General features: G+C 38.7%; 1 protein-coding gene across 5 annotated transcripts in view; it reads left to right on the forward strand.

Annotated features, from left to right (window-relative positions):
• The window catches only part of LOC143290403 (uncharacterized), a 134,845-nt gene extending 109,250 nt beyond the window's left edge, over positions 1-25,595 (forward strand). For 3 of the 5 annotated variants that reach the window (XM_076599805.1, XM_076599808.1, XM_076599806.1), the window contains 4 exons: positions 5,710-5,907; positions 11,757-11,916; positions 15,807-15,976; positions 18,634-25,595. In XM_076599805.1, coding sequence (XP_076455920.1) covers positions 5,710-5,907; positions 11,757-11,916; positions 15,807-15,976; positions 18,634-18,679 — 574 coding nt within the window. In that variant the 3' untranslated portion in view covers positions 18,680-25,595. Of the gene's footprint in view, positions 1-5,557; positions 5,585-5,709; positions 5,908-11,756; positions 11,917-15,806; positions 15,977-18,633 lie in introns of all 5 variants that reach the window. The other 2 variants (XM_076599809.1, XM_076599807.1) reach the window with 2 other exon arrangements.
• Positions 25,596-27,265: the final 1,670 nt, after the last annotated feature.

The raw sequence follows: 27,265 nt of genomic DNA on the forward strand, positions 1-27,265 counted from the left end.
TTTTCTACAGAATTTTGTCAGGAACAACCCTTTTGTTGCCATGGGTTCTTTTACCTGCGCTAAGTGCATGCTGCAAACGGGACCTCAGTTTATTGTCTCATCTGAATGACTATATGTATTGACTTCCCAATCAAATTAACATTGTCATTATCTTTGTTTCTGAGTTGCAACTGTTATTTTATTCTGTACTAGTTTGTATTTTGTTAGAATGCTGAAGTCACTACTCAGTTGCCAAAGAGTATTTGTTGCAGTACAGAATGTCACAACGTACAAAATGTCACAATTGCTACATTCTGTACAGTGTTCGCAGTAAAAAATGTCACAGTGGTACAAAATTTCGCAATTATGACATCTTGTGCCAGTGTGCGTGGCACAAAATGTCACAGTGATACAATTTATCACATTTGTGACATTTTGTTCCACATTGTCATATATTTATGCTGACTGCGATATAATTTGTCACCCATTAATTAATGGTTTTCTGTCGGCTCTGACTAGTCAGTTATGTAAGGTACACTTTAGAACGTGAGTGAACAATGACCACTACCACACAGGCACATTATGGCCTAGTGGTTAAGATGTCCACCTGGGGAGTGGAAGCTCCTGATCTGATCCACGGCTGAGAAAAAACAATGACAGCACAGATCAGTGATGTAAACTTGCAAATTTTGACAGTTTGACAGCTTATTTGACTCTACTGAGTATTCCTGTTCCTTGTGCAATGCAGATGACCAAACTGTCTGGGCTTATTATCTTTTGGAAGGCAGATATTAATGCCTTGCCTCTGAGAGGTTTTCAGTCGTTCATTTTCATAGCCAGTATTAGCTGATCGAACCAAAAAGTACAAGATCTGCAAAGAAAAATTTGATAAATTCTACAGTAAAACCATCAGGACCTGGACTCTTTGTCATTTTGCATATTCCTCAATGCATCTGCTGCATCATTGCCATTAATTCTGTCACTGTCTTCAGCCAAGATCAAAGGGGCATCAGGCAGGAGTTGCTCAAGATCAATATCATTCACGTCTTTGTGACTATAAGTTTATCTAGAAATCTTCAGATAGGATTGCACATTGATATGAAATTACTTCCCTGTTATCCCTTTCTTAACCCCTAGGCTGTCTATATGACGAGATAACTCGTCATCAAAATATTCTGACTTTTCCCTGCTTTGCGTTCAGTTCGCTGACAAAAATGCTGGTAGCTTTAGCTTGGGGAATCTTTCTGGATTCTATTCATAGCTAGAAACCCCGTCTATGTCATGAGGCAGTCCTTTATTTGAACGTTTTGGTTGGGTTACTGTCCCAGTGTTTGCCTGGCTCCTCTCCTCGCTCGTTCAACAAAATGTCAGACTGACGCTGTGCTCAAGAGATGCGATCATAGCGAACTAAATCAACCAAGTTTTCTTTCTTTTGCTGATGCTCAGAAGGAATTGAAGTGTAAACTTGAAGAAGACAGTGATGAACATTTATAGGACGATTTGATAGAAAATAAAAGGAGCAACCAAGAGAGTGGCCAAGATACGACTCCAGTGAGTGATGCCGGTTGGGCAAACCTTAGCAGACGACAGAAAGTGACTGAATTATTAGCAAGACAGTGTTAGCGATATTCTTGGCACTCAGCCAACGCGGTCTGATGAGAACTGGATAAAGTGACCATGTGAGAGGGGTGAAGAGGAGGGGGGTGGAGACTGAGGGGGCGTGGCCTCTCATCCACATTATCACTTGGAGAAGTCACAATGCATTGTATATCTATCTCTTTTTAATTTTTTTATTGTGGTTGTTCTAGTATGATTTTGTGTATGCAGATATCCATTTGTCCAGAAAATATGATATTTTAGTGCAAATTACCTGACTAATGTTAGTAATGAACAAGTTGAAAATGTGACAAAAAACAAAAAACAACAACACTGATTTCAAAACAACAGCATGTCACTAAAAATATATAAAATGGGAAAACATCATATGTGTTTTGCGTTCTTTATTCCTTTACCTTTTAGAAAATATATACTTTTATGGGTCTTTCTCCAATAACAAACAGCACAGAATTTTTTGAAAATTTATACCTGTTTTGGGGGAAAAAACCCTGGCAAATAGAGTTCACTTAAATCTTATTTTCCTGGCAGCGAAAGGGTTAAAAAAAAAAACCTCAACTTATCAACAAAGTTTCTTTTCTCCAGATTACAGAAATATTTGCTATTCTTTCTCTACCTTGTAACCACCTAACTTTTGACCTCACCACTACTCCCTCCCTCTTTTCAGTCCTGAGTACCTGCAATTCATCTTAAAGTTCTTCAACCATAATCACTGAATGATGAGTGATATTCTTTTCTAAGAGTTGTATTTCTTTAATCAAGTATTCTTCCCTCACTGTCTCAGTTTTCTTTTTGTTTAATCAGTATGCAGTGGTTTCTCCCGTAATCCCCATCAGTTGGTCGCTACTCTGAAACTGTAAATCTTTACATGGGGTATATTCAGTTGCATCAAAGGCATAAACTGGCATTGCATATTGTTTTTTATTCCATGATAAGCCTTTTATTTCTGTCTACATAATATTTATCTTTAAGCAATGAGTTATTGAATTTTCAGTAAGGTTTATCTCTTTTAAATTGTTGACCAGTGTTGTCCAGTGTAATACATCTGTGCAAAAATTTAGTATCCATAACAATAAAGCTTCCACCAGGGTCTCTATATACTGTATGAAGTTTATACTTAAAATTGTTATTGAATAATATAGCGACGCCATTCTTCTTTGTATCAGAACCTGCCAGCCAGAGGTTATATCCCCAACTAGCTCTGATAAAATTTTCTTCAGATTTCTGGAAATTTGTTTCTTGCAAGAAGTCTGTATTAAAATGTTGGTTACAAAGGAAATCGAACACATCTCTCCTTTTATGGTTGTCATTTAATCCATTACAATTAAATATTTATATTTGAAAAGTATCTTTATCACTTGTCATAGTAAGAGTTTGTCTCAAATAGGTCCTTTTGTATTTTTAGCAAGGCAACAAGTTTCAAATAATGTTTGTTGGACGATGTTATCATGCAGGTCAAGCTTTGAAGAAGTATTTTTAATTTCAAAGAAAAATGTTTTCCTTCATATAAAATCAGCCAGTGATGTCTCTATTTACCAGGAGTGACACTCACACAAGCATGTAAACAAAAACAGGATAGCACAGAAAAACAGCAGTCACATTCAACATATTCAACATCATCATGGAATATAGCCAAATAAACATAAACACACACACACACACAAAACAACAACAACAAAAAAAGCAATAACACCAAAAGCTATGAGTCGAGTGCAAACCCATGGCAAAGCAACTGCAGAAGTCTGCCATTTATGTCTGTGAAAAATTAGGTAAAAAATTGAATTTTGATTATTTTTCCCGTTTACGAGTACCAGCTCAAACAACAGCATACACACTGAATCACATTCATACATCCAAGAGGAGCGTTTGTGTGTATTTGTATGCATACTTGTGCATGTGTATGTGTGGGCGCGTGTGCGAGCGCATATACATTGTGTGTGTGCACGCAAGTGTGCATGGGTGTCCACTTATGTGCATGCATGTGGATGTGTGGGTCTGAGCATGTGCTTGTGTTTCAGTATAATTCTCTTGCAAAAAAGAAATAGTATAAAAGGATAGGACAAAATACACTACTGAAGAAAAAGGACCGAGAAAAATCATTATGTCATTTGCAAGAAGTTTCCAGACCATCAAAGTGGATGCCAAAGACGCTGACTACAGGACAACATCTCTACACCATCCGAACATCCGGCAGTGGGTGCATTTCGTAGAAAAGATATTATATTACCATATCGACAAGAATCCAACATATTATTAAAAGTAAGGAAAAACAACAAAAGACAACTCTCTCCTGAATATTTCTGTACCCTATTAAATAACCACCTTGGTGGCCTTGGGGTTAAGGTGTCCGCCTCGAGAGTGGTAGGTCACGGGTCAAACTAAACTAAAGACTTAAAAATAGGCAATCTAGTAGTTGTCCTGCTGGGTGCCTGGCACTAAAGGAAACATTGTTAGGACTGGTCGGCCTGGTGTCAGTATAATGTGACTGGGTGGGATGAGTTGGCTGGATCTGCTTCACCATCCTTGAGTGGGGGCTCTCTCCATCTAAGCATACCCGTGGTGAGATTACCTTGTTGCGGAAAGGGACGTTAAACCTCAATCAACAAGCAAACAAACCTTATTCAATGCAGATGACCTCTGACCAGCGGTAATCTCCATTGCACAAAGTACAGAAGTACTCGGGATACCCAAATAAGTTGTTAAATAGTCAAAATCTGCAAATTTGTCAAACTGACCACTTGTGAGTGGCACTGGCCACTGGTCATATGTATTATTGAAGGCATAAAAAAATTCTCTGAAGACAGTAATAAGCTGTTAAAGAGTCAGAATCTGACATTTTAGGTCAAAGGGATCACTGGTCTGTCATTGACTACTGGTCATCTGCATTGTACAAGGTGCAGTAGTACACAGGAGACACTAAAAAGCTGTTTAATAGTCAAAACCCTCGATTTACATCAAAGTGACCATTAGTCAATGGCACTAACCACTGGTCATCTGCATTATACAAGGTGCAGAAATTTTCTTGTGACAGAATTAAGCTGTTAAAATTTGAATTTTTAAGTCAAAGTGCATTGTCACTGACCACCAGTCATCTGCATCATACATGGTACAGTAGCACTCATGACACACCACTAAGCTGTTAAATAGTCAAAATCTGCAATTTATGTCAAAGTGATCTCTTACCTATGCTAGGATACCAGTTTTAAAGTCTTTGGTTTAACTCAGCTTGGGATCAAACTCGGGAGCTTCCCTCCCCAGGCGGACACCTCAGCCACTAGGTCATGTGTGTCTGTGTGGTAGTGGTCATTGTATACTCATCTCTTCAACTGTACTTTACACAACTGAGGAGTCAGACCCGACGGAAAACAGTCTATTCATGTGTGACAAATTGTACTGCAGTTGACATAAATATATGAAAATGTGGAACAAAATGTCACAAATGTGACAAATTGTAATGCTGTGACATTTTATACTGCGCCCACCGGTTGCGACATTTTGTAGCGTTGCGCACTTTGAACACGGTACAAACTGCCACAATTGTGACATTTTGTACAGTTGTGACATTTTGTACCACAGCAAGTGTTGTTAAATAAGTTGAATGTTTTCAATTCTACAAAGCATGTGTGTATATAATCACAGCCATTTCAACACTTGTTTATGTTATGTGGAAACAACAGGCATTTTGTTGATAACAAAAACAGTACATTCTGTGTGTCAGATTGTGATGATTTTTTTTTTTTTTTTTTTTTTTTTTTTTAGAAGATAATTGAATTGGAACTTTGTCCATGAAGAGAGACAACAGAAGTGCTGTTTATTTTACCAAAATGTAAAGAACACAGTTAATCTGTGTCAACAACATTTTCAAAAATATTATTTTATGGTGAAATCTAGAAGAAAAAAAAAATGTTGAGCTGAGATTGTTGGTCATCTTTTTTTCTGGTTGGTCTTTGTCATTGCGCTACAGATCCTGTCTTCTTCTTTCTTCGTTAACGTGAGAAGCCTCAGTATCATTATTCATGCAAGATGTATACCTTCCACTTAACCTTTCCACCTTGTGCACACCACCCTCACCTCACACCACCACCACCACCACCCACCTTGCTTCTCGTCTGGCAGCAGCCCCGAATCTCCCAACCTGACCGCCACTTCCACCCCCTTTGTCTCCCCCTCTGCTGCGGTCAGTGACGCCAGTGTGGGGGAGAGCACCTCCCAGGATTGCACTTTTCAGGTCATCACGCAGGAGGAGGTCACCAAGTCTATTGCCGCCTATGACGATGACTCGGCAGGCCCTCAGTCACTCATCGACATGCCCAAGTAGGTGATAAAGAGTCAGGCGTTTTTGGTTGTTTTTTGGGGGGAGAGGGGGAGATGTGGAGTTGTTTTTTGTGGGGAGGGGGGGAGAGGTGTAGAGAGCTTCATTGTGTCATGCCTCAGTTGGTGATTTGGTCCTTTTGAAAGTATGGTTTGGAGGGAGGGGATGGGCAAGGAAGATAGGAGAGGAGAGAAAGAGATACCCAAGTAGGTCATAAGAGTTGTTTTTCAGGAGGAAAGTAAGAATTTTGCCCAAGTGGGTAATTTTGGTCATTTTTGAGATCAGGGATTGTGCTCAAGTTGGTGACAAGGTCATTTTGGGAGAGAGCAGAACATGCCCAAGTAGGTGATGGGAATTTTGTGTTTATGTGCATGTGTCACTATCACTGGTCCCAAACCATGGTTTCATTGTGGGGTCGCTACATTGCTGAATGCATTACCGACATTCTCCTTTTCTGGTGGTTGTGGAATTTGGCCTTAGTTTTGGCAAGGCTCTACTCTGTCCACTCAGTGATGTTGTCTGCTCACTTCTTGCACTGTCTGTCTCATCTCTTTTCCCCCTGCACTGTTTCCAATAGGATGGTCTTGGAGAGCCTGTTGGATATTATCAAGTGGCCATACCATCTCATTTTCCTTTTTTCCACTGTGGTCAGTAGGTCTTCATACCAACCAGCTGATGGTTTTTCTTATTTCTTCGGTATGTGGTCTTTGTAGCAGATACCAAGGAGTCTCCTGAAGCATCTCATTTCCACTGCTCGGCTCCTTCTCTGAAGCCCTGGAGTGAGAATCCAGGACTCACATGCATACAGGAAAATAGAGAGAACTAGCACATGCAGTAGCTTCAGCTTTGTTCTGAGACTGATGTTCTTGTCTCTCCACATGGGCTTCAGTCTTGCCAGTGCTTTTGCAGTTTGTGCAGCTCTTGCCAGTATTTCAGTTTTGGACCCTTCTTCACTGCTAATGGCATCAAGTTATTTAAACTACTTGAACTGTCTTGGAGCTGTTTGTAAAATCCCCTTGCTTGTTTGTCATCATAGTCTGAGGTTGGAGCATAGACTTGTCTGATGGATATTGGGCTACTGGTATCCAAGGACAGAGTTCTTGATGTCCTTGTTGACAAGGAAGCCTACTCCATTGATGTGCTTGTTCATGACTCCTCTATACTAGAGAACATTAAAAAAAATTTAAAAGTTAAACAACTGCAGAAGAGTGAAACGGCAACAATTCCTGCACAGTTCTTGGGGTGCAAACAACAAGTTTTTTGTCAGCTTTAGGGGGACTTTACCTCCCAAACCCTCCAGTGTTGCCTATGGACCCTGGCGATAGTGAGCAGTTTTTGTTTCAGTCCTTCTCACATCCCTGCAAGTAGGGAACTGGGTCAGTTGGGGAGAGAGTGAGGATCATGCCAAAGTAGGTGATTGGATCAGGAGAGAGCAGGAGTCATGTCCAAATAGGTGATTGGGTCATTTTTGGGTAAGAGCAAGGATTTGTGATATGTTACCATTTAGGCCATAACTGGTGTACCCAAAGTAGGTGATGGCTTTAATTCATTTTTGGAAAGCAAGACATGCCCAAGTAGTGCAAGAAATTCCCTCTTTTCTTTCACTTTGTTTCTGGCCTTTTCCTTTTATGTCTCTTGTCTTTTTTTTCTGATTTTCTGCTTTGCAGAAGGTTTTTTTTTCTAGAAAGATGAATATTTCTTGTCTCTTTCTGGACTTGATACTTTGGCATTTTAAGTATGTTGTATTCTTTTTTGTGTCTTAGACGTGTGAGTTGCCCAACTGGAAATTTTGGTTTTGTATGCCTATTATTTTATATAATTTTGTGTATTATCATAATTATGCTGATGTTCAGGTAAGATTTTTTCTTAATCCTCTGGCAAAAAATTTATGGAATGGTCATCATCAGAGACCTGCTTGGTTCATGTGCATGAATGTCACTGTACGTATGCATAATTTTCTTTTCCAGATAAGTTTTTTTTTCAGTTTCTAAAGGATCAGTCTTTTCAACCCTGATAATTATGGTAATGTGTTGGTGGTTGGCCTGTAAGCAGGAAAGACAAACAAAGATATACCCTGTTCTCTTCTCTCCTCACTGGTGATGATGGTAAACTCTTGCTCCCTTTCCTCCTTATCACCACAATGCCTCCCCCCACCCCCATCCCCACCCCAAATCCCCCTCAGCAGCACACACATGCTTTTTCTCTTCCTCCTCCTCCTCCACCATTCCTCATATTTCTTCCCTTTCTCCTTTATCCTATATGCTAATCCCACTTCCTTGTTTTTATTTACAGTGTTGACTGTTGACAGGACAGATGGGAAAGAGGGGGGATATATATGCCTACTGTTCTGGAAAAGCTGTGTATGTTAACTCTTTCGTTCCTGATTTTCTATGAGCCATTACTTCCCCTTGTTCCCAGATTTCCTATGACAAGAATGTTCCCTTCATTCCTGGATTTAGAGAAGAGAAAGAAAGTATGTTACATGGTACTTACTTCAGACTTGCGGCAACGCAATTCATTACAGTACACACACAAATTGACATTTACTGTTGTGTACAGAATTGATATGAGAAGTTGTCTGTGACCCTGTTTACAATTCTACGGTGACATCTCTGGTGACACTCAGGTGTAAAACGGATTTTGGGGCAAACACAACACATACAACTATGTACCACATGCAGGATAGTATTTTGCTTGCAGAGTTGCTGATTATGAAGGTGACTCACATGCATCTTAGTGTGACAGTATACTGGTCATATCCATGAAAAACTATCACAGTTGTCACTGCTATTGTCTTTACCACAAGAATGATTCAAAGTTTTTGTTTGTCTCAAAGAGAATATCTCTTTCACTACACAAGCAGTCACTGAGCCAGAATCAGAACATCATTTACACAGTTCTTGCACATAAACAATTCACAAATGAAACTTTCTCTCATACACATGTCCACGTCACAGTCATCACACCATATGTCACTCAAAGGTGACATGTGTATGATATACTTTGAAGCAGTCATGTAACTGCAAATATACACTACATTTTTCACATTTGTACTGTACTTTTTGAACTTTTCTTTACCCATTGTATGTGCTTCTGTAGTAGCAGCTAATTGCACTCGCTCCTTATCATTCAGTTGTAACAGATCAAAATCATAATCTGATAAAGTGTTTAAAACTCATTAGAAAACTGGTCAGAGTACAAATTTTCCACACAATCCTTTTTTTGACTCACTTGTGTAAACAAAGTGAGTCTGTTTTAACCCGGTGTTCGGTTGTGTGTGTCTGTGTCTGTGTGTCCGTGGTAAACTTTAACATTGCCATTTTCTCTGCAAATACTTTGTCAGTTGACACCAAATTAGGCATAAAAATAGGAAAAATTCAGTTCTTTCCAGTCATCTTGTTTAAAACAATATTGCACCTCTGGGATGGGCACAAAAAAACAAAACAAAAAAAGAAGCCTAATTATATGCAAACTGCATTTACTGTTATATTTATATATTTTTTTATTCTCTAAACTTGACACTTTGATCTGATATTCTGACACAACAACAAGAGCAGTCACATATTATCATTTTTTGTTCAAACAGAAACTTCTTTTGCTAATCCTATATTCAATGGACAATACACGATAAAATGTGATGGAAAGTTGGAGAAGGAGACTGTTAAATATTTATTCAGAGAAAGATTTGTGAACGCCTCATCACTTACTGGATTATGCCCCAAACTGCCATAAAAATATCCACAGAATCAGTCAGAATTCACAGTTAAAAATTGTAAACCATGCGAGTTAATACCCTTGAACTGATCACGATGAAACGAAAAAATTTCCAGTCTTGACTTTTCTCAAAATGAAATCTTTTTCACTTCTTACGATGTTTAGAAGTACTTGTACTTGGCTCTACATGTTATTAATTTAACAAAATATTAAATTTTCATATCAACTTTAAAACTATAAAACTAGAATGAACATAAAAGAGAAATTGAATTGACCGTGTCATACTACATTCACGGCGGGTGTAACTAAACTTGTACATCTATCTAGATCTAGTGAAAACGGCAAAATGTTGCAGTGTGATTGCGGCGATAGCCATTAAAAAGAATTTTTTTAATTGCCCTTACAGATTTTTTGAATGCCCAAAATACACCAGAATAATATGATTTAAACAGCGTTCTCACTGCGAATACCGCAATTGATTTATCGCCCTTTAAAAAAGTATGTTCAAATGTTAAATTTTAGAACGTCAGTTAAGGAGCCACGATAGTGTAATGGATAAGGCAGTTTCTTCTCACCTGAACACGCGGGGTTCGAATCTGGTTCGGACTTTCTTTTTTTTCTTTTTTTTTTTTTAAACTTGAAGCTTTACAATAACAAATAACAGAACACATTTTAACGATTAGATTTTTTTTTTCAAGTGTATCATAAGTGAGTCTTGAAGGCCTTGCCTCTCTTGTTGTGTGTGTGTGTGTGTGTGTGTGTGTGTCCATGTCTGCACAGCACATCAGCAAGAATATAGAGGCAGCCCTTTTCCCACTGCCTAGGGAGGGGTAGCAGGTGTCTGATATACATTCCACTCATAAACACTGCCCCACTAGTGACCTGGTCAGGGATAGATGACCTGGTCAAGGATAGATGACGCATGCTGATGACACAACTCACATGAAGTTCAAAGCATTTACAGCGAGAACCGATTTTCTGTGTGAGAACATATTTTCAGCGTTGTTGGAAGGAAAGGGGAATTAATTCTGTGCTGTATGATTTTCCAGGATATAGGAATGAAGAGTAAGATTCCTGTAAAGTGGAAAATTATGCTGCAGGGATGAAAGAGTCAGGAAAACTATATAGACTGATGACAGTTCCTAAAGTTACAGCTGATGTGAGGCTTCCCTCAAGATTAACCATGGGTAGTGCATCCTATCTTTCATTTTGGCTACAGCTGCAGATCCTGTAGACACAGAAAGACAAGCAAACACAATGGGAATCAGTAACTCAAACAGTGTGTGCATGTTCATAAGTCCATGACCTGCTGAGGAAGAGCTGAAGTTAAGCACGCTCAGCTGAAAAGTTGGCTAGCTGTCAGAAACAAATGTATGAGACTGATGAAGAAGATGGGCGAATCTCACAAAAAAAAGAAGAAAAAAACAAAATAACAACAAAACACCCCAATAAATAGCACTGCAAGACTTTCAGGAAAGGATACAGTGAACAGTGACCATATGATTCAAAAAAGGACAGAAAGAAAACCCCAAACACATCACATATGTATAATAATAATGTGTTCCACCTGAAACTTCTTGGAACTTTCATCTTGTGTGTAATGTTTACATCATCTGTTCCTGAAGGTAAGATTTTGGGAAAGACGTATTGCACCATGGAGCTTAAACAGCGTATGTAAGGGTTGAATTCTTTGATCCAGGAGTCACATTTCTTGCATTGGACAAGGCTTTTCTGATAAGCCAATGTTCCAAAGCACTCTTTTACAATTATAACTTACCATAACATACAACATTATATTATGTTTATTCTCCTTTCTTCATGGAAAGTTAATTGTAAAATGTCCACTATTTGTGTGTGTGTGTCATAATCATTTTCTCAGGTGCAGATGTGCTGCATGCCTCTGTGTATATGTGTGTGTGTGTTATCATAGGTATGTGTGGTTTTATTTACACGTCTTTGTTTAGTCTTAGTATGTTTGCACCCAGTATTAGAGAAAAATCTGTCTTTGTACATTACATCAAAATGAGCATGTTTTAATTCGTTATAGAATCACTAACAGGTTTTCTTATGATGCTATAACGAGAAAAATGATCTCCACCTTTTCTGCCCCCACACCCCCCATGCCCCCCTCTCCCAGCATGTCGTCCAGTATGTTGCTGTCAGCGGAAGACCTGGCTAGTGGGGAGATCAATACGCAGAGCGAGACATGGATCAAACCTGGTCGTAGCTTTGCCGTGCCCATCTCCATCAGTACTCCCGACACTGTGGTCACTTGGCAGTTCACCGTACAACCCAAGGTTTATACTTTAAGCATTTCATATCAAATGGAATAGTTGTCTGCCAGTTGCAGACACTGTTACCTAGTTATAATCTTGCTTGCAAACCTGAAGCCATAGCACATGATAGTCTTTATGGAATTTAAAAAAAAAAAAAATCCACTAAACTGCTGTTGTAATATTTCTTATTGTAAACCTTTATTTGCTTATCACGTAAAAATAACATATTATTCTGTGCTATCTCATGACAGAAGCAATGATTCATGTTTTTTTAGTTTGCTTTGATTATCACCAGTGACTTAAGTTTCATTGTTACTATTGTTGTTTTTACTATTGTTATTAGTATTATCATCATCATTATCTTTTTTTTCTTTTTTTCTTTTTTTGCTGCCCCATCATCTGCACCATTTCAGTGGCATTACTCCCACGCCGCTCATTCTCCCAATACATGGCCACACCTGGGTTTGTCTGTCACAGTCCCAGTGTCGGCAGTCTGCAGGGAACCATGGATGTTAGGTTGTCAGGAGGCCACACATTAGAGGAGACCCTGCACTGCTGCTGAGTCACTTCGATGGTGTTCAGTTGTTCCTGTTCGTACTTAGGACACCACCTACTAAGTCCCCTGCTGAGGACAATAATGGCTTAGTTGTGGAGCCAGACTGAGTGTCCCTCCCAAAGTGGAAACGGCCACCACATCCCTACAACAACTGCCCCCCATGAATCTGCCAACACTGAAGACATTGACAGGACTCACCAAAAGCATGGAAGTGGAGGAGTATTGAAACTGAGGTCATCATGAGAGCAGGGCAGTAAACGCCACAAAATTTGGGACTTTTTGTTCATATCAATGAAGCAGGAGGAGGAGGAGGAGAACAGTGATGATGCTGCTGCTGTGGAGGTCCATTTATTATCATAATCATTATCATTAACATTGATTGATATTGTTAATCAAACTTTGGATATCAATTAATCAACATAAATTGATATTGATTCATAAATCAGCAAAACAAAATTTATTAATTCGTACCTGTTGAAAATACCAAATTATGTTTCTGTTGGATCATCCTACTACTTTGTCATATATGTGTCTTTTTTGCCAGAAAAAAAGGTTTACCTTTACCTTCACCACTTAGGTATAATTTATACCTTTTCTGAATCATAGTCATGACACTTAGGCGTTGTGGTCACCTGTGAGCAAATCTTGATTTTGTTACCGTTTGAAATAGGAATTTCGAAAGTTGATTTTTGTTATTAATTTCCAGTTGTGTGTTTTGCATTAGCATTCATTACACACAGCAGCTCTGAGTATCATTTTCATTTATGGTGAATGAGACACCATTTTCTTGGTCGGAAAACCATAGCAGTTCAGATTTCTAGATAAAGACAGCGTTCTGTCACAAAAGAAAGTGCCATATGTAGAACATGTACTCTTATGCTATTTCATGCATGATTGGATTTACCCATCATTACTGTGTTTAGACCTGAGATTACTTTTTTTGGCAATGCCAGTTATTATTAACAAAGTTTTGGGGTAAATAGGTTTGGAACAGTGGGAGGGAGGGAAAAAGATATGGCTATTGGTGCTGAACAACAAATAACATCAATAAAACACATATGGTACAGCTATAGTAGTAATTCTGATAATAACAGTAAGAGTAATTTTTGACTCACTTGTGTAAACAAAGTGAGTCTATGTTTTAACCCGGTGTTCGGTTGTCTGTGTGTGTGTGTGTGTGTGTGTGTTATGTGTGTGTGTCCGTGGTAAACTTTAACATTGCCATTTTCTCTGCAAATACTTTGTCAGTTGACACCAAATTTGGCATAAAAATAGGAAAAATTCAGTTCTTTCCAGTCATCTTGTTTAAAACAATATTGCACCTCTGGGATGGGCACAAAAAAAATTATAAAAAAAGAAGCCAAATTATATGCAAACTGAATTTACTGTTATATTTATATTTTTTTAATTCTCTAAACTTGGCACTTTGATCTGATATTCTGACTCAACAACAAGAGCAGTCATTTTTATCATTTTTTGTTCAAACAGGAACTTCTTTTGCTAAGCATGGAAGTTATATTTATTTTGCATGTCTTTGGTGCAGATAGTAAAAAAGGGAAATTAATCTGTAATTAATGCTAGGGGGCTTAATTTGCTTTAAACTGATCTTTCTCATCTTAAACATTACATTTTGAAATTATACTCAATACATAAAAAGTTTGTGTGTTTTACTTACAGTGTACAGGGCTTTCACTATGTTCATTCGTCCAAGTGGTCTTTTTGGGAAAATAATAAAATCAATATGACAAGTAGACTCTATAGATCCATTGGCTGAGCCCTGAAGGTCATGGGCAAAAATCAATTGCATACACATATTTATACATATTCAAAGCGATGCTCATATTCTTCGCGAACGCGAACGACGCCATTTTGTTTCAAGTTGTTGACCTGCCCGTTCAATCCTGTATTAAATCGACAATACAGGATAACATGTGGTGGAAAGTTGGAGAAGGAGACCGTTAAATATTTATTCAGAGAAAGATTTGTGAATGCCTCATCACTTACTGGATTATGGTCCAAACTGCCATAAAAATATCCACAGAATCAGTCGGAATTCACAGTTAAAAATAATAGACCATGCAAGTTAATACCCTTGAATTGGTGAGACGTAACAATTTCCAGTCTTGACTTTTCTCAAAATGAAGTCCTTTTCACTTCATACGACATTTAGAAGTACTTGTACTTGGCTCTACATGTTATTAGTTTAACAAAATACTCAATTTTCATATCAACTTTAAAACTATAAAACTAGAATTAACATAATAGAGAAATTGAATCGACTGTGTCAAGCGGGTGTAACTAAACTTGTACATCTATCTTAATCCAGAGAAAACGGCTAAATGTTGCCATGTGATTGCGGCGATAGCCACGTCTCCTTTACCGCGGACTTAAAAAGAATTTTTAATTGCCCTTAAAGATTTTTTGAATGCCCAAGATACACCAGAATAATATGATTTAAACAGCGTTCTCACTGTGAATACTGCAATCGATTTATCGCCCTTTAAAAAAGCCTGTTTAAATGTTATATTTTTTAACGTCAGTTAAAACGCCACGATAGTGTAATGGGTAAGACAGTTTCTTCTCATCCGAACACCCAGGGTTCGAATCTGCCATTAGGACTTTTTTTTCTTTTTCTTTTAACCCGAAGCTTTATAATAACAAATACAGAACACATTTTAACGATTAGATTTTTTAAAAGTGTATCACAAGTGAGTCTTAAAGGCCTTGCCTCTCTTGTTAAAACATGTTTTAATGTTACGAGCAAGAGTCTGTGTGTGTGTGTGTGTATGTATGAGTGGGCCGTTTTTATCCTGCCATGCAGGCAACCATACTTCGTTAGGGGAGAATGCATGCTGGTTGGCTCTTGTTTCTGTAAACCAAATGCTGACATGGATTTCAGGATCTTTAAAGTGCATATTTGATTTTCAGCTTGCATGTACACACATGAAGAGGGGCCAGGCACATCTGTTAATCTGTATACAGTCTTCATCCTTACCAGGTGTCATGGCGGGGATCCAAACCCAGGACCCTTTGATTGGAAATCTAGCACTTTTACCACTTAGCTGTTGCATATGTCAGATAGTGTCAACTCATTCTTCACCAAATAACTTAAAACTTAGTGGACAAAAAGTCAAGAGGAGATTCATAGTTTTGATTCCGAAATTATTTGAAAAGCTTGCTATAGGCCTGATGGTTCTCAGCTCATTTTTCACAGAAGAACTAAAAACTTATTAGATAAAAATCAAACAGGAGTTTCTCAGTTTTGAATCTGAAATTATTTGAAAAGCTAGCTGTTACTGGCATGATGGTTCTGTTCTCTCACTCCATGCGGTACATTGTGACTGTGGGCGGACAGGACATAGAGTTCAGCATCACCTATCACCATGACAGCCAGCAGCCAGTGAGTCAGGCGGAAGTGGTGGTGGTGCCCAAACGCTGCAACTCAGTTAAAGAACCCATCCAGGGAGAGCTGACGGCCAGACAGGCCGGCGTCTACACTCTGGTCTTTGACAACTCCTACTCCAGGTGAGGGTTCTTGGCAGAATCAGTCAGCTGTTGGACTTCTGATTCAGTGTTCACCAGTGATCAAGGTTCATTGCCGTGTTTTGGTATGGTCTTGTGTCCTTGGGAAAGGCACTTGACTCCGATTTCCTTTCTACAACCAGTTGTGAATAGGTACCAGACAGGGAAGGTTAAAACAACAGAAGATTGGGCTCTGCCTTCTTACGCCAAACCTAGACACAGTGGTCATGAAATGACCATCCTGATGGCTGTGAAACACCATGGGACCTTTAACCCATTTAAAAAATAGAATAGAGATGAGATTGATTAATCGATTGATTGATATTTTGATTGATATTGATGCTTATATAATGTTTATTCTTGGTCAGAGGCCTATTCAGTCAGGCTTCAGTCACACACACACACACACACATGTTAGAGATGAGGCACCATGGCACAGTAATGTATTGTATTACTTCTTTGTCACAACAGATTTATCTGTGTGAAATTCAGGCTGCTGCCCCAGGCAGAGCGAACTGCCAGAGTGCACTGCCACCCTTTTCTTTTTCTGTCTGCTGGTGTATTTCTTTTTATCTTGAAAGTGGATTTTTCTAGAGAATTTTGCCAGGTACAAGCATTTTGTTGTGCTCAGTGCATGCTGTACACAAGATATCGTTTATCATCTCTTCTGAAAGAATAGCACCAAGACCACCACTCAAGGTCTTGTGGATGGGGAAGTAAAAATTTTGGTCTGTTTGGGACTCAAATCAGAGGACACTTCATTTCTTGTCTGGCACATTACCAGTAACTTGACCTCCACTCCAGGCCTTGGATTTCTGATCCAGTGATCAGTTTGAGGCCCCATTTTGGCAGTGTTGTGTCTTTGGGAAAGGCACTTCACTCTGATTTTCCTCCCCTCCCTCACATCAGTAGACAAAAAAGAAAAATTATCACTGTGCTAGCTTTCAGTCTTCACACAAAACTGGCTGGAATTGTCTGGACCAGGCTAAGACCACTTGCCATGATATTTCACAAGATTTTGAAAGCAAGGGTCTTGAAAGCAATCAAACAACATAATGAACATAACACAGCTAACACATGATAGTATCAAAGACCTAATGTAATAGCAATACACAGCAGTTACAGTGGAGGCATACTTTTGACAAGATACATTTGACATTACACCTTCATAATGAATGCGTCAACATTTATTCCCGCCCTGTACATACTTTAGATCTTAGAACTTATGCATTAATGTAAACACATTAGAACTTTTGCATTGATGTAAACACATTAGAACAAAGTGAATAGTAATGTGAAGACCGGGGTCAAGTAGCAGGGTGGGAGATACTTCACTGAAGGGAAGGGTATGTGTGGAGGGGGAGGGTGTGTGATGGGGGGCGGGGGCGGTACATGTCCACATGAATGTGGATTTGTGTGTATGTCTGTATGAGATAACTGATAGATATAGATGTGAACCACCATGAGTCCTTTAACTGAAGAGAATAGCTCTCAAAAAGTGTGTATAAGAATTATTATTGCCATTACTGTTCTTTATTTTTTGCCATAATTATTATTAGTAGTAGGCATCCTTCAGTCTCGGAAGACTATGGAGTTGCGCTCTAGGTGTTTATTCTGGTACAGCGTCGGGTCTGTCTGCCTGGGCTGCAGCCTTTCTTCTCATTCTCTTTTCCTCATGCTGCTGAGTGAGTGTCTCTTCGAACTTGGAAAGAGCCTTTCTGCACAGTCTGTCTCCAGGCCGACCGTTCGAGGCTGTTGCTTCCCAGTTGTTCTGGTCAATGTTCAAGGCTTTTAGGTCCCTCTTGCACACGTCTCTGAATCGCAGCTGTGGTCTGCCTGTTGTGCACGACATGGCCGAGCCAGCGCATACATCTCTGTTTCAGCAGTGTGTACATGCTGGTGCATCCAGCTCTTTCCAGAACAGTGTTGTTTGGGACCTTGTCCTGCCAGGTGATGTTCAGAATGCGTTGGAGGCTACGCATGTGAAAAGCATTGAGCTTTCACTCTTGTCAGGCACGCAAAGTCCAGGACTCACTGCCATACAGGAGGGTGCTCACGATGCAGGCTCTGTAGATCTGGATCTTTGTGTGCTCAGTCAGCTTGCTGTTGTTCCATGCTTTCTTAGTCAGTCTGGTCATGGTGGTAGCTGCCTTGCCGATGCGCCTGTTGAGCTCTGCGTCAAGTGAGAGGGTGTCTGAGATAGTTGAGCCCAGATAGACGAAGTCGTGGACGACATCCAGTTTATGGTCATTGATGCTGATGGCTGGGGGAGAGTCAACATCTTGTCCTGTGTTTTCTTCAAGCTGATGGTAAGCCTGAAGTCTTGGCAGGCATCGCTGAAGTGATTCATGAGCTGCTGTAGGTCCTCGGCTGAGTGGGCGGTTACTGCTGCGTCGTCTGCAAAGAGGAAGTCACGCAGGCACCTCAGCTGGACTTTAGTCTTGGCTCATACTCTGGAGAGGTTGAAGAGCTTTCCATCTGTCCTGGTACCGAGGTAGATACCTTCAGCTGCAGGACCAAATGCGTGTTTCAGCATTATTAGCATTATGATTACTATTATTATTAATTATTGTTATCATGATCATTACTATTATCATTATTATTATTATTATCATCAATTCTTTTTTCATTTGTGCATCCCTGTATTGTTTCTGTTTCAGGATGACATCCAAGAAGGTTCATTACACCCTCAGTTACAGCCACTAGACACCCATCTGCCCTCCTCCAAGGCCACAGTTTTCTGTCTTGCTCCCTCTGTGTTTTGGCCACTGTTCATTTCCACCCCTGTTTGGTGGCTGTGTGTGTGTGTGTGTGTGTGTGTGTGTGTACTGGTGTGGTGTGTGTGTATGTGAATGAATGAGTGTGTGTGTTTGTGTGTGATCATGTGAATGAGCGTTCGTGAAAGTGTGAATGTGCATGCACACATGTGAATCCAGATCTCTGTGCACATGTCTATGTGGGTGCTTTTGTACACTTAATAAGATTGGATCAGGCCTGTATATTTTGTTTAGGTGAGAGAAGGTACCATACAATATTTGTGACTATTGTTGTCAGCTGTGTCACTGAACTGTCATCCTGACGTTGCCGCCACCACAGATACTGTGCTTTGTGCTGACTGGGGTCACATCTGTTGTGTAGAGGGGTGATAGAAGTATAAGGTAGTCAGTGATTTCTGTGAAGGGTTGTCTTCCTTCATCCTCTCTAATATTTTTATTCATTCTTTTTATTAACTCTTACCAGTTCACAGAAAATGTTGAGTTTTGCTAAAATCACCACACTTGCATCATTCAAGATTCAGTATCAGACACTCACTAACATGCAAACTACTCACATACCAAATGAAAGACAATTATTCTTTCACATGAAATCCATGTTTTATTGATTACATGAATCAGAGATGAATGGCATCAACTTGTGTCATGGGTAAAAAAAATTTTTTTTTTTTAATCAAAAAGTCTCAAAGAACTTTTTTTTTCTTTTCTTTCTGCAAGTTTCAAAACGACTCAGAGTATTTGACATTGACCACAAAATGATATAAGATACAATTTGTTATTATATGTGATGGTGCACGCGAAAATCATGGATAAGGGTCAAAATTCACAAAATGAGATAATAGGTTTATCTGAAAGTAGAGAGAATTCTAAATAAGACACAGGAAACAGAATTCAATTATCTTTATTAGTTTCTGAGATACATGCATTTGAGTCTCTTGGCGGTCGCTGACGTACTTCTGAGAAAATTGGGTTTAAAGTTTGGGAACATTCAAGTAGTTCTGACTTTTCATTAAGAATTTTCAACAGCAAGTGACTGGTACCAAAATGTCAAGAAAGACTCAGAGAACTTTGGAAACGCACTCAGTATCACCAAATAATTGCTGTTTTGTCAAAATATCCCAAAATCATGTTCACTGGGTGTAAACACTGAGAAATAAATGGGCGATGTTTCGCATTTTCACACTTCGAAAAAAAATTGTAGAAAAAAAACCTACTAATCAGAATCACTCCAAACTTTCTGACAATGTACAGGAATATATGACCTTTGATCTGCATGAGATGGCTTGTATACATGTGTTATATCTGTGCTACCCCTGTGGTGACACACCGGAGTATACCTGTATGACACCGTTATTGAAGATAGGCAAGTGATACAAAAAAAAACAACATAATAACATAATAGTACTCACCAAATTTATCCACACACTTTAGAAACACAATTCAGTCAGTGAATCACATGTGACGTTTATTCTGTGCACCTTGTCCTCTTTTGGTTTTCTTTGGTCTTCCTGGAGTCTCATAGGTGAAAAGATATCCAGTAAGTAAGACCTACAAAGTACAATTAAGTAATGATTAAAATTTTGCCAAATATGAAACTGATAATAAGAAGAAGAAATCAAGCATACACACATACATAAACACACTTACATAAAAAGCATTAGCACACACACATGCACACAAACACACAAGCACACTCATGAAATCATACATGCATGCAAACACATGCATGTAATTAACATCATGCATGCACACAGACAATACACAGGCTGACGCAATCATCATCACACACACATACACACACACACACACACACACACGCACACACACACTCATGAAATCATACATGCATGCAAACACATGCATGTAATTAACATCATGTATGCACACAGACAATACACGGGCTGACACAATCATCATCACACACACACACACACACACACACACACACACACACACACATGAAATCATACATGCATGCAAACACATGCATGTAATTAACATCATGTATGCACACAGACAATACACAGGCTGACACAATCATCACTCACACACACACACACACACACACACATGAAATCATACATGCATGCAAACACATGCATGTAATTAACATCATGTATGCACACAGACAATACACAGGCTGACACAATCATCACTCACACACACACACACAGACACACACTGACAATGACTGCACAAAATAGTCACAAATAAACACTTGATTACACATTCTCAAGCATCTGAAATGCATCATACATTTCTTCTTTTTCTTTACAGACTTATAGACTGTGAAATATCTCAAACACCTTCAGTAAAGTGTGAAAACGTGCCATGATTACTGATAATCTTTGACTGGTAGTGAAGAGCTTTCCCAACTGCAGCTTTTGCCTAGTTTGTTACTAAAAATAGCATCCACTTGTCTACATTGTCACTTGTTTTACTACTTTTAGGTGGATGTTTCCAACTAGTCGGGTTAACATTTACAGTAATCAAACGACACATGTTATTCCTTTCATGTAAGTAATTCTAGTTCACCATAAATTTACAAAATTTTTAAAATGCATCAAACTAAAACTCAAAGCGAAAGCTTCATGAATGATGGTGGCGAAGCAAACTTACCAGAGTCTTGGTCTTCGTGTTCATCCCCATTCTCCTCCAGCAAAGGTTGGTTTTCTTCATCGTCACTGCTAAAATCATCGATTTCTGATGATTTTTCATCACCAAAGTATTCTGTCACTGCTTCAACGAGTTCTGGCGAGGTGAAATCCGTCGTTTCCAACAACTTGGATATCTGTGTGCGTCAGTTTCTGCGTCGCCATTGTGCTTCGTGTTCGCAAAACACAGTCACAGTCACCCACTTCAGGCAATTATTGTGGCTTTCACAAAACACGGAGAGCACTAAAAATCAAGATGTAGACAGTACAAGCGTGCTATGTTTGGAAATAATTGAAGTCGGCGCTCAAAGTTTTAGCAGTGATGAATCGAGCGTCAGCCAGTGTCTGTCATGGGTAAGTCGCTCAAATCCCACGGTCTTACAAAAAACTTCGAATTACTACGCATAAACACAAATAAACTGATTGAGAACAGTATGGAAATAGGACTAGAGACTGTTTACAACCTGGAGGTTATGTTCTTACGCTTGACACGCAATTTTTTCTGTTCAAAATCGTGTTCGAAAGTGGGGCAAAAGAGTTCGCTGATTTCCTAAAGTTTACTCTCATGTCTCAAAAGGAAAACATAAAGTAGAATTACTTTATAGTTGTATATAATACTTTGGGACATAATAGAAAAAACATTATAGAATGTGAATATACGAAAAAGTGAAATTTGATATTTTTAGCCCATGGTCACTTTCACAGCATGTAGCACAAAATGTGTGGCTGCGACTTATCCATGATTTTCGCGTGCAGCGTCACATATTTATTATCAGATATACGACATTATTATCACACAGAAAGATAGCACTCATTACTATCAAAACGTTGATCCACTGTTTAGTTAGAGTTAACAACCTAGCTGAATGACAGATGAAGACAGTTCCTCTCTTTCTGAAAACAATAAAATGTGTCACAGGTTTTACACTTCACAGAAATTTTTCTTTCATGTTTTGTTGTTTTTCCAAGAGGTAACAGCATTTAGAGTTCCTTCTAACATCACTCAAAAACACGGCAAACAGGTCCTTGTTAGGGCCATGCTGTTGTGTATATGCATGAGTATATTCACAAAGTGTAGGTACTAATTTCACAGTAACAAAAAAACATTTTGAAAAAGTTTCTGGCTGTGGTGAACCTCCTTGCATCTTCATGTGTCCAAACATCAGATACGTAGAATCCAGGCACATGTGAAGGCTGAAATGGAGGCACTGGCTGGCTTGGCCCTGGATCTGTATCATCATAACTCACTGCTCTGTAAGTCAGATATAAAACATAATGAATATAAAATAAAACAGCACTGTATACAAGAGTTTATTCTTAATACTTGAATTCTGCCCATTCTCAAACCAACCAGTAAGTTGAGAGCACTGAAAGTTCTGAACAACTCTGTTCACTAATGAATGTAAAGAAAAGAATAGCTTCCATAGCAACACTTGATATCGTCAAAATACAGCCTTGTATTTTACAAGCTATCATTTAGAATGTGTTAAATGCTGTGAAAAATACATTGCTGGGGGTCCCAGACTTCAGAGGGTGACCCTAATGCTATGCATTTTATCCAGTTCCATCTTATCAAATCTGCATTGCCACACTCAAAGGTAGGGAGGCAGACAGACCTTCTAGTCATGATCATCTGGGTGTCAAGTCCAAGAAGTGGCAAAGGGAAACAACTTGTCTTTCGAGAAGTTGATCCCAGCATTGGACTGAAGCTCCAGTACATGATTTTCACTCTTATGATGTGTTTATTGTGGAAAATTGTTAGAATGTCCCAAAAACATGCATCCTGTCCATTTTCAAAACATCAGGGATGCATTTTATGCATTATCAGAAGACCAGACAGATAAAGTACACATTATTAGAATGGCATGTGAACAAAAATAACTTGGGACTATGTGCATGGCCATTTTTACATTGCCATGTAGGCAAGCCATACTTTGTTTTCAGGGTATGTTTTTGTTTCTGTGATCTACCGAACACTGTTATACATAACAGGATCTTTCATTTTATCTTTTGCAATCAGATACATACAGATAGGGTTCAGCAACAAGCAAGTATGCACATCTGTTGACTTGGTAAATGAAGAGTCTCCATCCTCAGCCTACCAGGGCCTGTGACCAGGACTCAAATCCAGGAGTCTTCGATCAAAAGTCCAACATTTTAACCACTCAACTGTCACGTCCATCCCATCTTCCAAATGATCATCATCTGAGTGGTAGTTCTGGCTGCTGGGTTATTGTTCCATTCTGGATTATTTTGTGTGTTTGAATCATGAAGATGCTAACAGTTTATAGTGCCTTGCATAATCGTCATTTCCTGTAGTTTTTTTGTTTTTTTCATTTTATTTGGTTTGGTTTGGGTTGTTTTTTTAAAAATACAAATGGATGGAATGATTAAATTACCTTCCTGATAAGACTGATGGTGTTGACTTAGTGAAACAAGTTTGTACATATGAATATGTATATATTTATATACACTGAAACTCACGCAGGCGTTGCCAAAGTGATTTCTTTGATCAAGGGAGTGGCAGCAATAATGTTTTCAACAGCCCTATGCTCCCTGAATTAAGCAACAAATCAAGCTGTTGTGAAACATAATCTGCCTTCAAATTGATACATTTTTTCTTCATGTAGGTTCATTGAAATAAGATTGTTATTGTTGTTTGAGATTGTTTTTGAAGATGTACATTACTTTTCATTTTACTGAAATGTTTGTATTTTAATATATCATTATTTAATCATGGATTTGGGTTTTTCATTTATAGTATTAGAATCTTACAGGTTTGTTTTTGGTTGTGCTTGAAAACTATGTATATCCTGGATTATATATTTGTAATACATACATGTGTGTACACACCTTTTTATCTAAAACATACTGTTAGTTTGGGTTAGAGTTGCAGTGTTTTGGAGGTTTAGAGGGTCTTTGTGCTGTTGTACATGATTGAGGGACAGTGTTGTTATACAAATGTGTAATATTATTGGTGCAAGATGAAACCAGAAAAACTGGAGGAGTATGTCAGAGGTCAGTCATGCTGGCAAGCCATTGTCCTGCCAACTCTGGGGAGGCTTTTTGTCAAGCACTTATCTTGCAGAGAATAATGCCACAACACAACAGTGGCAGTGGTCGCACTGACCAACGTCCAGTGTCCACTGCTCCAGACTCTGTGCTTCCATTTGCAGTTTGTTGGGCTTGCAGAGCCGCTGTCTAGTTCATTAATGGGTTTGAAGAAAAAAACACTAAAAACAAACATACAAACAAAAATCTTTACAGGACAACCTCAACAAACAATATGATTGGAATTAGCTTTGCCCTGAACTGCAGTGCTGAGAGTGTGTATGTGTGGTCCATGTACCTGCAGCTGGACAGCAAAAGGAAATGCTGAAATTTTAGTGTCAGAATTTAAAATTTGTCGTTCCTTTTCTTTCCTTCTCAAATATTTATTTCTTGCTTTCTGTCTTTTACGTGTGAATGACTGGTGCGAAAGTGCTTTGATTCAGCACCATATAAATATTAGTACTATTTTCTTTTTTGTGTTACATTTTATTTCTTACATTGTTTAAAAGACATATTTTGTTTTATATGTCATATTTTTGGTGGTGGTTGTTTATAAGATTCATCTTGTAAGTTCATTTTGTGCTAAGGTTTTTCTTAAGACTTTTTTTGTTATTCTTTATCAGTTTATGTGAAGGGGAATGGAAAGCCAGGAAAAGGAAAGATTCAGTAGGTTTCTGTCGATGATATATCCAGAAAGAAGAATTGCCTGTGTACAATTGACTTAATGATGTCTCTTGTCATGTTTGATTCAACAGATTGTAATGCAGATTCATGAAACCAGGTGTGAGGAATTGTCATATGTTTGAAGCACTTAGGTTAAGAGGTGGCCATATCAATCATTTAAATCTCAGACTGTTTGTTAATTATTTTCACTTTGCAGACAAAAAAAAAAAAAAAAAAAAGAACAAAAAAAAAAGAACAAAACAAAAAAAACAAAAAACAGAGGGAGAGAGATAAATGGTGGTACTGCACTATGGCCATGCACTTTCCCTAGGGAGATTAACACAGAGAGAAATACATTTTGTCAAAAGGAAAGTAATCATTACAATGCAATACAATTTTTACTTGAAGCTCAGCTCACCACAAGTGGTCATATCAGGGCTGAACAGCTATCTATCAATCCTTACAACCTGGAAAAAAAGAGAAACAAACTGGTACAGTAATAACCATACACATCACATGCTTCCAGAGATGCCAACAGTTATGATTTCACCGTATTTTGTTAACTCAATCACAGTTTGTTCCGATCTTATGCCAACATCAAAATTGGGCGACAAGTTCATTTTTGACTGGATATCATGGTCACATACTTTCCTGTTGGAACATAACCCAGACACTCTAAACCTTTTAATTACAAGGCCAGGGCAGTCACTTCTAACCTTGGTCTCACTTGATGATGCTCAGCTAATCAAGTACGTGTTTACAGTGAAACAGCGTTGAGTGGGCCAGTCAGCTTAATCATAGCAGTTACACCATGTTACAGGTAGGCCCAAGCGTTTGTATGCCTTGTAGATAAAAATAAACGTTTGCTGATGTGGTTCGGAGTCGAGTGTTCCAACCAAATTCAAAATGTTGCTGCCAAATTTCCTGATTGTTCCTAACACCTGACAGGGGTTGCATCTCTGTGCCTCCTGACACTGACCATTCCATCAGGTTTTCACCAGATGATTAGCATTTTGAACATAAACATGACTATACATAATACATGAAGTTTTGTGTTGATAACATGCATCCAAAGCCAAAAGATACCAACAGGTCACGTACGTTCCAGGTGCAAAAAAGGAATACAACACAATCTGTGCAAACATTCACACATGTGCAAACATAGTCATTTACTCAATACTCAATTCAGATGCATATTGTTTGTGTCTTCAAACAAAGTGCTTAAAAGACTTCAGGTTTCTTGCAAAGTATTCTTTAACACACTCATCAAACACTGACTCCTTGCAATCATATGTACACACACATACACATACACATGCGTGCGCATGCATGCATACACACCAGTGCACACAGTAACTTTACATCGGTTCAGCAATGGGTTTGTTGTTGTTTTTTTTAAGGAGAAATATAATCTTCCTCTCAAGCTGCCAACCTTGTACAAATTACAAAAGGAATTTTTTTTAACGGAAATAACATGTCATGTTCATTGTTTTTAAAAATTCTTTTGATTTCTTTTCTAAATCTCAAGTCTTTGTAATCATGATTCTGTCTACATGACAAGTTTCACCCATTAAATATATATGTGTTTATTTACTTGGTTGGACTTGGCCTCTTTCTCTCTTTCGCTTTCTTTATTTTTTGCTTGTGAGACAGGTGCAAATGATCACACCATACAATATAGGATTTGTGGAGGCAGTGCAGAGGGTGTGTATGTGTTAACAGGGGGCAGGGGGGAGGCATGGGAACTGTTTGTGTACAAGATCAAGTTCCTACTGTATTCTGTGATAGTGATTATTGTGTGGATGCATGACTTGTAAAATCACATAGAACTGGCAAATACGAATAAAGGATTTTTTTTTATGATGGCTGAAAAATTGGCCCTCTTTGTGAGTGTGTGTTTGAATTCACAGGAAATATTTTGCCTTTACTAGAAAGTGTGATTTTTCTGAGGGAGCAGATAGGAATGCTTGATGTGTGTGTATATGTGCATATATGTGTGTGTGCTTGTGTGTACACGCATGACGCATGCATGTGCGCACGCGCGCGCACACACACACACACACACACACACATCCTGACATCACATCGTCAGTTTCAAATCTACCACTTTGCAAATCTCCACTCAATTTTCCACACACAAAAATATGATC

This window comes from Babylonia areolata, chromosome 15, assembly GCF_041734735.1.
Source record: "Babylonia areolata isolate BAREFJ2019XMU chromosome 15, ASM4173473v1, whole genome shotgun sequence".
Lineage (NCBI taxonomy): Eukaryota > Metazoa > Mollusca > Gastropoda > Neogastropoda > Buccinidae > Babylonia > Babylonia areolata.